This window comes from Artemia sp. Qi Xiang Cuo, chromosome 15 (assembly GCF_049724085.1).
Source record: "Artemia sp. Qi Xiang Cuo chromosome 15, ASM4972408v1, whole genome shotgun sequence".
Taxonomy (NCBI): Eukaryota; Metazoa; Arthropoda; class Branchiopoda; order Anostraca; family Artemiidae; genus Artemia; species Artemia sp. Qi Xiang Cuo.
The window spans coordinates 3,287,841-3,300,416 of record NC_142808.1 but is presented as its reverse complement, the minus strand read 5'-3'; the positions used below and the strand labels follow the sequence as shown (position 1 = coordinate 3,300,416).

The 12,576-nt window shown below is 35.3% G+C and overlaps 1 protein-coding gene across 3 annotated transcripts in view; it reads right to left on the bottom strand.

Annotated features, from left to right (window-relative positions):
- Positions 1-12,576, bottom strand: part of Oatp74D (Organic anion transporting polypeptide 74D) — a 204,348-nt gene that overhangs the window by 68,769 nt on the left and 123,003 nt on the right. For all 3 annotated transcript variants that reach the window (XM_089101351.1, XM_089101353.1, XM_089101352.1), the window contains exon 4: positions 5,249-5,422. In XM_089101351.1, coding sequence (XP_088957477.1) covers positions 5,249-5,422 — 174 coding nt within the window. The remainder of the gene's footprint in view (positions 1-5,248; positions 5,423-12,576) is intronic.

Genomic DNA, 12,576 nt, shown 5'->3' with positions numbered 1-12,576 from the left:
GTATTTATCATATACAGAATATATAGAAGTAATTATCAAATTCTATAGAAGCAATTTTAGTTATATATAGAAGTATTTATCATATACAGAATATATAGAAGTAATTATCAAATTCTATAGAAGTAATTTTAGTTATATATAGAAGTATTTATCATATACAGAATATATAGAAGTAATTATCAAATTCTATAGAAGTAATTTAGTTATATATAGAAGTATTTATCATATACAGAATATATAGAAGTAATTATCAAATTCTATAGAAGTAATTTTAGTTATATATAGAAGTATTTATCATATACAGAATATATAGAAGTAATTATCAAATTCTATAGAAGCAATTTTAGTTATATATAGAAGTATTTATCATATACAGAATATATAGAAGTAATTATCAAATTCTATAGAAGTAATTTTAGTTATATATAGAAGTATTTATCATATACAGAATATATAGAAGTAATTATCAAATTCTATAGAAGTAATTTTAGTTATATATAGAAGTATTTATCATATACAGAATATATAGAAGTAATTATCAAATTCTATAGAAGTAATTTAGTTATATATAGAAGTATTTATCATATACAGAATATATAGAAGTAATTATCAAATTCTATAGAAGCAATTTTAGTTATATATAGAAGTATTTATCATATACAGAATATATAGAAGTAATTATCAAATTCTATAGAAGTAATTTTAGTTATATATAGAAGTATTTATCATATACAGAATATATAGAAGTAATTATCAAATTCTATAGAAGTAATTTAGTTATATATAGAAGTATTTATCATATACAGAATATATAGAAGTAATTATCAAATTCTATAGAAGTAATTTTAGTTATATATAGAAGTATTTATCATATAAAGAATATATAGAAGTAATTATCAAATTCTATAGAAGTAATTTTAGTTATATATAGAAGTATTTATCATATACAGAATATATAGAAGTAATTATCAAATTCTATAGAAGTAATTTTAGTTATATATAGAAGTATTTATCATATACAGAATATATAGAAGTAATTATCAAATTCTATAGAAGTAATTTTAGTTATATATAGAAGTATTTATCATATACAGAATATATAGAAGTAATTATCAAATTCTATAGAAGCAATTTTAGTTATATATAGAAGTATTTATCATATACAGAATATATAGAAGTAATTATCAAATTCTATAGAAGTAATTTTAGTTATATATAGAAGTATTTATCATATACAGAATATATAGAAGTAATTATCAAATTCTATAGAAGTAATTTAGTTATATATAGAAGTATTTATCATATACAGAATATATAGAAGTAATTATCAAATTCTATAGAAGTAATTTTAGTTATATATAGAAGTATTTATCATATACAGAATATATAGAAGTAATTATCAAATTCTATAGAAGCAATTTTAGTTATATATAGAAGTATTTATCATATACAGAATATATAGAAGTAATTATCAAATTCTATAGAAGTAATTTTAGTTATATATAGAAGTATTTATCATATACAGAATATATAGAAGTAATTATCAAATTCTATAGAAGTAATTTTAGTTATATATAGAAGTATTTATCATATACAGAATATATAGAAGTAATTATCAAATTCTATAGAAGTAATTTAGTTATATATAGAAGTATTTATCATATACAGAATATATAGAAGTAATTATCAAATTCTATAGAAGTAATTTTAGTTATATATAGAAGTATTTATCATATACAGAATATATAGAAGTAATTATCAAATTCTATAGAAACAATTTTAGTTATATATAGAAGTATTTATCATATACAGAATATATAGAAGTAATTATCAAATTCTATAGAAGTAATTTTAGTTATATATAGAAGTATTTATCATATACAGAATATATAGAAGTAATTATCAAATTCTATAGAAGTAATTTAGTTATATATAGAAGTATTTATCATATACAGAATATATAGAAGTAATTATCAAATTCTATAGAAGTAATTTTAGTTATATATAGAAGTATTTATCATATAAAGAATATATAGAAGTAATTATCAAATTCTATAGAAGTAATTTTAGTTATATATAGAAGTATTTATCATATTCAGAATATATAGAAGTAATTATCAAATTCTATAGAAGTAATTTTAGTTATATATAGAAGTATTTATCATATAAAGAATATATAGAAGTAATTATCAAATTCTATAGAAGTAATTTAGTTATATATAGAAGTATTTATCATATACAGAATATATAGAAGTAATTATCAAATTCTATAGAAGTAATTTTAGTTATATATAGAAGTATTTATCATATACAGAATATATAGAAGTAATTATCAAATTCTATAGAAGTAATTTTAGTTATATATAGAAGTATTTATCATATACAGAATATATAGAAGTAATTATCAAATTCTATAGAAGTAATTTAGTTATATATAGAAGTATTTATCATATACAGAATATATAGAAGTAATTATCAAATTCTATAGAAGTAATTTTAGTTATATATAGAAGTATTTATCATATAAAGAATATATAGAAGTAATTATCAAATTCTATAGAAGTAATTTTAGTTATATATAGAAGTATTTATCATATACAGAATATATAGACGTAAATATCAAAAAATATGTTCACAAAATTCTTGCAATTTGCATAATATACGTAGCTTATGCCTACAAGACTGAAGGAGGTTTGACCTTCTTCAGTCAGGCAACATTACCTGAGTTATACTTCAAATACTGTATACCCAACACTAAACAGAGACTGACGGGTAGGAAAAACAGAGAACAAAAGAAAACCCACACATTTGTCTAAAATTGTTGCTGGCTTCAGGGTCGGATAAAGAGCGATTGGAGCAATTGAGTTTAATAGGGCCCCGCGTTACCATCAAAATGAACCAAAAAGGTTTTGAAAGTTAAAGCAAATTGTTTTTGACTATACGGGATAAGTTATGAGTTATTGAAATAATTAGAAATATATTCATTTTAAGTTTACATTATTGAATGAGATTACTGATGTGTTTACTATTATATAATATAGGTATACTTTATTTAAATATTTAATATATATAGACGGCCCCGCAAAAAAAATCCAATCGGGCCTCGCACCCATTCAATCCGAATAGAGCCCAAATGATTTTGGTCCTCTCCAATAAGTATTAAATAAAAAAAATAAAAAAAAATTTACAACTGAAAGTAAGGAGCGACAATAAAACTTAAAACGAAAAGAAATAATTCCGTATATGAAAGGGGCTGTCCCCTCCTCAACGCCTCGCTCTTTACGCTAAAGTTTTTTATTTTTTTAAAAAGTAGAGTTGAGAGAAAGAGTCTAACTTTAGCGTAAAGAGCGAGGCGTTGATGAGGGGACAGCCCCTTTCATATACAGAAGAATTTCTGTTTGTTTTAAGTTTTAATGTCGCTCCTTACTTTCAGTTAAAAAAGCTTGTTTTTTTTTATTTAATTTCTGAACGTTTTTGAATTAATGCAGGTTAATTTACTTCTTTTTGGCTAAATGGCTCTCTCAAAATTCTGATCGGAAGATTTTGGGAAAAAAGGAGTGGGGGAGGGGGTCTAGTTACCCTCCAATTTTTTTGGTTACTTAAAAACGGAGCTAGAACTTTAATTTTGTTTAAGAACGTTTTATTAGTAGTAAATATACGTAACTTATGAATTAACTTACGTAACGAACTTCTATATTCGTATATTTTTATTACGTAGCCTATATTAGGGGTTTCGCCCCCTAGTCAGTACCTCGCACTTTACGATAAAGTTTGAATTTTGTAACAATTCTTTAAGAACGACCCCTGAATCGCTGAGGGTTTAATTAGAATAAATAGCTCTTATGAAAGTACAAAAAAAAACTTTACCGTAAAGAGCGAGGTATTGACGAGGAGGCGAACTCCTTCATATACGTAATAATTTCTGTTCGTTTTAAATTTTAATGTTGCTCTAATATTCAACTTTTTAGTTTTTAACCATCAAAATCTATGAGTCTGAGAAATTTTGCCTGATTTTCGAAAAAAGGAGAAAAGACCCCCTAGAAGTCATAGAATTTTAATGAAAACCACACCATCAGATTCAGCGTATCAGCGTACCCAGCTGTAGGAGTTTCAAGCTCCTATCTGCAAAAATGTGGGATTGTGTAATTTTTGCCAGAAGAAAAAATCACGAATGCGTGTTTTTTTTTTTTTTTCAGGGGTGATCGTATCGACCAAGAGGGCCTATAACGTCGGGAGAGGGCTCATTTTTAACGGGAATTAAAAGTTCTAGTGCCCCTTTTAAGTTTCCGAAAAATTGGAGGGCAATTAAGCCCCTTCATGTGCCACTTTTTCCCCTAAATCGTCGGATCAAATTTTTTAGATAGCTATTTTATTCAGCATAGTTGAAAGACCAAATAACTATGCTTTTGGAGATAAAATGACTCCCCACATCCCCTGGGGAAAGGTCTTTAAATTATAAAACTTGCCCATTGATTACGAATAGTATTTTTTATTGGGGAGTGGGAAGTATACAGACATTTTTCGGGTGGGGAGGGGAGAACAAATTTTTACTGGGGGGGTTTTGCATGGGGAGAATTCTCAATGGAGATGGCAGTTTCCAGGGATAAACTTTCAGGGTAATTTTTATAGTAGGGGAATTTACCAGAATGCCTATACGAAATTTCTTTGTATGTCTTGCTTTCTCTTTAGCGATTCAATTTTACGCGTGGAGATGTTAAGGATAATTGTCCGGGGTAAATTTTCTCCTGGATTAGATTGTCCAGAGGATATCTCCGTGGGGAGTAGGATTTTTCCATGGAGGTAAGCCAGATGTCCTAGCGTTATTTAAAGATTTTTCAACTGAAAGTAAGGAGCAACATTCAAACTTAAAACGAACAGAAATTATTAAATGTATGAGGGGGGTTGCCCCCTCCACAACACCTCAGTCTTTATGTTAAAGTTTAGATTTTGTCCCAATTCTTTAAAAACAACTCGTGAAACACAAGAGTCGATTAATTAGAACAAAAAGTAACTTTTTTAAAGTGCCAAAAAACTTTAGTGTGAGGAGCGAGGTGTTGAGAAGGGGGCAACCTCCCTCATATATGAAATAGTTTCTGTTCGCTTTAAGTTTTAATGTTGCTCCTTACTTTCAGTTGAAAAAAAACTTTTTTTTTCTGTTTAATTCTATAAGAAGTAGGAAGGTGAAACCGTATACCGAAAAAATACTTACAAAAATACTTTCGACGGTATATAAAGGTGAAAAGCTTACCAAAATATGTGGGAGATTCTTTGTTTGCAACATTATCATCAATATAAGGTATACCAAGGGTAAATACAGCAGTCTGTCCGAGACCAACTCCTAGTAAGCTGATGAAAAAAATACCCAATACTGTCAGCGTTGTCTGAGACAAGTGAAAAAACGATGAAACAGAAGCTTCACATACTGAAAAAAGGAACCAACTTAGTACTGTCAATAAAATCATATAAATAAAACCACACACCAATGGTGTTTAGGACCCCACCCCCTTATGCTGGCTCCAGCGGCGTAATTTCGTCAGAATCTAAGGGGGAGAGTTGGAGCCAAATTTTCCAAATCAAGTGAAAATGACAGTGAAAAATGAGCCATAGAGTGCCATAAAGGCAAATATATACTAAAGAAAACTGATCTGTTTCTCTGGATGATTGAAATATGCAGGCTTATCTTATTTTTGACAAGATTTTTTGAAAAAAAATTTGAATGGTAATGGCTAAGACAGAGAAATTATTTGAGGAGGAAAGGACATATCTCCCAAGACTTCAAAATTATATAAGAATATACACTCTTTGATTCGGAAATTACTACCCAAAGACATATTTTAGGTAAAGAAACCATAACCGTTGGGCACCCTCATCTCCCTTCTCAACACCAAAATATCACTGGAGGGGCACCCCTGCCCGATAGCAAATTACCCCCCTGGCTGGGTCGAATAGTCACTCACCCAAGAAATCAAAGAATTTTGGCGAAAAGGACACTTATTTTTTTACTTACTTACTTAAGTCCCATACATCCTCAAGGGACGTCTTGGGACCACTCCTTCCAGAATATTATGAACTAGGGCTCGATATGCTGTTCTGTCAAGTGCAGTTCGGGATAGTTGGGCAATGCGTTATCGGTCAAAGTTTTCGGTCCACCTTTTGGGTGGTCTTCCCCGTGGTCGAAGTCATTCAGTTGTCCCTTCAAGCGCGATCTTGGGCAGGCGTTCGGGATTCATTCGCTTTACATGGCCGAACCAGCGCAGCTGCTGTTTTCGGATTCTGTTCAGGATAGTGTCTTGCGACTTCAGCCTTCTTCGGGCTTCTTCGTTTGTGACATGATCAGATTATCTGATCTTGGCTATCCGGCGCAGACATCTCATTTCGAATGCAAGGAGGTTGCACTCGTTTTCAGCTTTTAATCTTCAGGTTTCACACCCATACAAAGCAATGGGTATGATCAGACTGTAGAATAAATGCACTTTCAGACGGTTCGAAAGGTGGCTAGATTTCCAGATCTTTGATAGTCTTTTGAAGCTGCGTTGCTTGGGAGATGTAGTCAGCCTGACTCTGGAGTTCTTGGGCGGTAGTGGACATCAGGTCGGTATCATCCGCATATGATAGTTTTCAATTAGGATTCCTCCTATTCAGGACTGGTATCAGGGAGAGGATGGCATGCAGAAACAGGTTAAACAAATGTGGCGAGAGGATGCATCCTTGCAGGACTCCGGAAGTTGTTGAGAATTCACCAGAGAGCCCACCAGTGGTCAGTATTTGACTTTTGAATTGGTTGTACATGTCCTCAGTGATTTTGACTATTTCATCTGGGACACCGTAGTGTCTTAGAATATGCCACAAGCCTTTCCTCCATATTAGGTCAAAGGCCTGTCGGAAGTCAATAAAGAGCTGATACAGGTCTCTATTAAACTCGATGAATCGTTCCATTAGCTGACACACAGTAAAGATTTGGTTAATAGTTGATCGTCCCGATCGACAGCCAGCTTAATACTCGCCAAGAACAGAGGCGGTGATTGCTTGAATTCTGCGGAGCAGGATCTTGGTCAGGATTCTGGTTTGGTGGCGTGTGAGGCTGATGGGCCGGTAGTTGTCACATTCTTTCTTCGATCCTGTTTTGTGTATTGGGACTATTGCTTCCTTGCACTACTGCTGCGGGACGTGTCCAGTAGACTAGGTGGCTGATACAAGACTGTGGTATAGGTTGACAACATCTTCTGAACCAACATTTATCAGTTAAGCAGTGAGACCGTCTGGCTTTGCCTCGCTTTAGGGATTCTATAGCCGCTTTTGTCTCTCTTCTAAGTGGGGGTGGAGGGGGTTCTCGATCTATGATCGGGAAGGAGTTTAGGACATTTGGGTCGGTCATTACTTCAGGGTTCAGTTTCTCCTCGAAGTATTCCTTCCATCGTTCGAGCTTCATCTTGGCATCGTTCCCCTGCTTGTCTAGGATTAAGGGCGTTGAGGGATCTTTTTTTTTAAGGATAACTCGCTGACTGTTTTGAAGATCTTGTGACTGTTACCTTTCATGAACTGGGTTTCGCAGTCCTTGCACTTTTCAGCAATATGGTTGCAGAATGCCTTCCTGATTTCACGCTCAACTTTCCGTTTGACATGTTTGTAGGTATCTCGGTTGTTTCGGTCAGATTTGTTGTTATGTAAGCGTTTCTGGTCACATAATCGAATTATTTCATCAGTGATCCAAGGACTTTCGTTTTTGGCTTTTCTAACAAGGATGTCGCTTGCAGTCTCGAGGATTGCAGAGGTAGCATGTTCAGCCAAGCGATCAATCTCTTCGGGAGTTGCGAGCGGAGTGGATGTACTCAGGATGTCCCGGAATTTTGTAGACAGGCTAGAGTTGTATGTGGCTTTTTTGGTGGGGTCTCGGAGGACGTATGTTCATGCATAAAAAAAAATCAAGCACTAACTTTTCTACAATTAACATTAATAGCATAAATAATACTAGTCTGTGATATAAATTAACAAAACGAACATAACTAAACAGTTAGTTCTAACAATCTGGTCTTTATGCTGATTGCAAGTTTGTGTCAATTATTAGGTTTATAACAAAACATTCAAAAATTTTGCATAAAAAAATCTTCGAAGCAGGGGGCTTATTCCCAATAAGGACTGTAATTTTGATGAAAACAACGAGGGGTTAACAACTGGGCATTTTGAGGGACACCTGGAGGCATGAGGCACGGAGGCACGCCGGAGGCATTAAAAATGGACAGGGAAGGAAACTTATAAAATATTCCAAAGTGTGCAATATTTAAATATATACAGCTTGCCTGTTATTCGGTGTCTGTCGAATATTGCAGCACCTTCAAAAGTGATCTTTTAAAACTTGGAAAAAATCATTTACGGATTTATTTGGCAAGAAAAAGAGCCCCCAAGACTGAACACAACTGATATGTACCTGACGAAGAAGAACGGAAAACTGCAAGTTGTTGATATCCATGCAAAAACTAGGTAACCATGCGATGGCACTGATTGTGTCTCTTTTTCCTATTACATATCCAGCGTTGCCACCACCTCAAAAATAAAATTCTGATTTTTCTTTAAAAAAAATTTCGAAATTTCAAAAAAAAAACCTGGAACACGGTTTTTAAGTTATACAACCTAGGGCTGCGCGGTGATGACGTAAAAAGCAAGGTGCGAAATTCAAAGTGCCGTGAAACGTGGTTTCTAGTTGTAACTAACAACTGATTGTCAATATTCCTAGTATTATTACGACGTGAAAACGTTCTGGTGGATTAGTAGGATTTACGACAAATATTTTAGGCCAAAACAATTCGCCAAAGTTCCGAAAAAACGTGTCTACGCATCCACGTTTCATCGTTATTTGAATTCCCGCCCAAGAATTGACGTCACGCTTCGCAGTCCTATTCAATATGGCTTGGTCAGCGGTAAAAGATGCCTTTTATCACGTCTTCACACGTCCCTTTCCCTTTTATCATACCTGCTTTTCTGTTTAGTGGCTGTGCCAAGACGCACCCTTGGATCTCGGATTCTTAATTGTACTAAAACAAAAGGAATCTGCTGCTTTGACACGAAAGAATCCGGAAGAAACACAGATCCCTTTTTCCCGAATGTACTTAGAATCCAACTTTCTTGGTATTAAACCCAGGCCTTTGGGTATTTGAAGAGAAAACTGTAAAGCAACAGTCGGAAAAACTGTTACTACCGAGTTATTAGTAAAAAGCGTTAAGTAAAGCAACCAACTAAAAAAATATAGCTAGTTTCTCAGATATTTATTGGTACGTTTCAGTAATCATCTCGATCACAGCTCAAATGACAACCCTAAGAAACTGGACAAATGAGCTTCAGTAAATAAAACTAAGCTCGGTTAGCACAAGTATAAACACTAAGTCTTCTACTACTAAGTCTTCTACTGAGCATAACAAGTTTTCCGATGGTATTCATCGCTTCCGCTGAACTAGATCTCGGAATGCATTCGAGACTCATAAAATTATATCAAGAACTCAAGCGAATGGGGGACGAGGGGCACACGCACTTGAGCTGGAAGGACCGGCCCCGCCGGGGGTGGCCTCCTCGTCCGTAGGAGACATGGTTCAAGATTCTGTGACCTCATGCACGTCGGTATTAAGGTTATTTTTGGTTTTTGTTGATGGGTTGGTTGTATTTTGTTTTTTTGTTGATTAAGGTTGGTCGTAAAAAGGGCTGAAAAAAAAAGAAAAAAAAGAAGGAAAAAAATGCCACCGCAAGAATTTGCGGTGTGCCACCGCAAATGCCACCGCAAGAAGTTGCGGTATCAACACAAATAGAATTGCCACCGCAAGAATGGGTTTCTTGTGGACGGAGGACGCCCAGTCTACGGGAGAGCAAATAGTTTTTTTTTGTGTTAAAAAATTTTAAAGTTGTAAGAGTAAGCCTTTTGGAAGACCACCTTTAAAATTCAAATTCGTATTAGTGAAAATTGAAGAATGTGAATTTTAAGAAACTGAAGTAAAAATGCCACCGGAAAAGCGTCTCCTAGAGGGGGAAGGACGCCCTGGAACGGGGGGAGCGATAGATATTTGGCAAGAAAAAAGTTAAATGGTAGTGTGCATTCATGTCCACTAATACATTGACTGGTATATAATATTTTTTTTTTTGAAGTTTAGGTGATATGATAACGTATAAAGTTGTAAGATTTACATGTTTTTGTATTAAAATCCGAGTGGAGAGGAGGAGGGGAGGGAAAAAAAATAAAAACTACCTCTGAAAAATGTTAAACAAAATTCCTTCTGTTGACATACGGAACATGGCGATGGTGGTGGTTATGGTCTTGAGGTCAGTTTTCAGTTTAGGTGCCATTTTTAACATAATAATTGGAATGCTGACAAGACATCAAAAGAGTGTAACCCTTTCTTCTGGATAAATGAATTCACCTTTGTGAAGACGTCTGATTCAAAGCCAAAGGCAATGTTTGTGCCGATTTTCATAGAAACGGGTTCTGCTGAATGCATGATATACATGCTGGAGTCACAGTAACCCTGGTCTACCAATGCGGCAGTTAATGTGAGATCAGCACTCAGCCAGAACCACTGGCACAGAATTCCTATGTCGTCAGGGAACGGCATATTCTGCGTGTCAACAGAGTGGCATCTTCGCCCAGACAAGTAGCCAAACTGTATGACCCGCCCAACTAATACTCTCTTTCCCCTGCCAACCGGTCTGTAAATGCACCATTCACCGATACGCATTTCCGATTTCACACCGACCTCTGCATTGGTTTGTGGCGACTCACGTAGTCCTACTCGTCGGCCCTGGACCATCACCCGTTTTAATCGTCACTACTCAGCTTCTCAGAGCTTTCCCTCAGAAGCCACAACAGCGTGGATTTTTTTAATTGGTGTTATGGAGCCGTCAGAAGTCTTGACAAGACAAAACCTAGAATTCTTCATGTTCGTCACAGGCTCACTAGCTCGATTTTTCTCAACTTGGTGTTTCACACAGTGAGCAATCACTGGCAAATCTTCAAAGATGCCGTCACTTTCCGAGCCCGATTCAGTGTCAGTCGCGGAAGCCTTTTCCTGCTTATCGGACAGAGTATTTTCCTCTGAGTCATCGTCAGAGTCACTGTCGTGAAGTACAGAAAGACGAACATTCGGTACTTGGTGACAATCGGAACTGACAGACACAACACCAATGGATCTAACTCGATTGCCCTTGGGCAAGGACAACTGTTCATTAGAATATTGAGCTTCAAAATCCGTTATACTTTCATATCGACGAATTCGATGTAGAAGTTGGAGGAACGAAAAGTTTATTACAGTACTGTAAGTGCTGGTTTGAGACCGCATCTTCCTAAAAAAATCTTCACACGGTTGGCTATTCAAGTCAGAGAGTTTGAAAAGACGTTTGAGCCCAATCCGTTTGAATCGACGAATGAGGAGCACTAGGGAATGCATATTTATCTCTAGGCAATGGTAAAGTTTTGTGGTAATAAAATTCTCTTTCAAAACCTAATGTCCACATTTAAGGACCCAGGATATCCAACGTTGAACGCAGTAAACAACACGACCAACTAAAGATAACCTCTCAAGAGGAAAAAGTTTGCCTTCATAAAAAACGTGCCCTACGCTTTCCATAAGCCAAAGATAAAACTGTGTTCCTTCGCTTCCAGGAACACGCTGTTTCAGGTGTGCCGGAGGCACGAAGGAAGGGACACCTGCGAAGGTCAGTTATTAGCCCCTCAGAAAGCAATGCTATCAAATTTAGTATGTCCAAAAACCCCGGAATAATAGTTTCAGTCTCAGCTCAAGTTCTAGTGCCTCCTTTAAATAACAAAAGAGACCACAGAAAAATAAGAGCAATTTTTGGCTATATCTGCCACAAAACGAAATAACAAATATGGCCTAAAATTTATCAATCAAAACATTCTCAGAGAATATTTTCTACATCGTATGTCTTTTTTCAATGACATACGTCACTCGTCGTATGTCATCATTCGTTTTTGACGGTACTTGACGTCATTCATCAAGAAACTTTGGTTATTGAATTCCCAGCAATAATTCCTTCATAGTCAGGGTAATTTCTGACCATTTTGAAATTTAGCTCCCCCTTTTATTTTCATGGAAGATACTTTTTTGTACTTAATTTAGATGGTGTGCGTGTAACTGAACCACTGTGTAACTGAGCCACAAGCAACTGAACCCCTGTAACTGAACCACCATGTAACTGAACCACCGTGCAACTGATCCCCCGTATAACCGAACCCCCGTGCAACTGAACCATCGTGTAACTGAACCACCGGGCAACTGAACCCCACTTAACTAAATCCTCGTGTAACTAAACCCCCGTGCGACTCAACCCCATTTAACTAAACCGCCATGTAACTAAACCCCCATGTAACTAAACCCCCATGTAACTGAACCCCCGTACAACTGAACCACCGTGCAACTGAACCACCGTGCAACTGAACCACCGTGCAAATGAACCACCGTGCAACTGAAACACCGTGCAAATGAACAACCGTGCAACTGAACCATCGTGCAACTGAACCCCCGTGCAACTGAACTATCCTGCAACTGAACTACTATACCTAAGCCGGTAATTAATCTT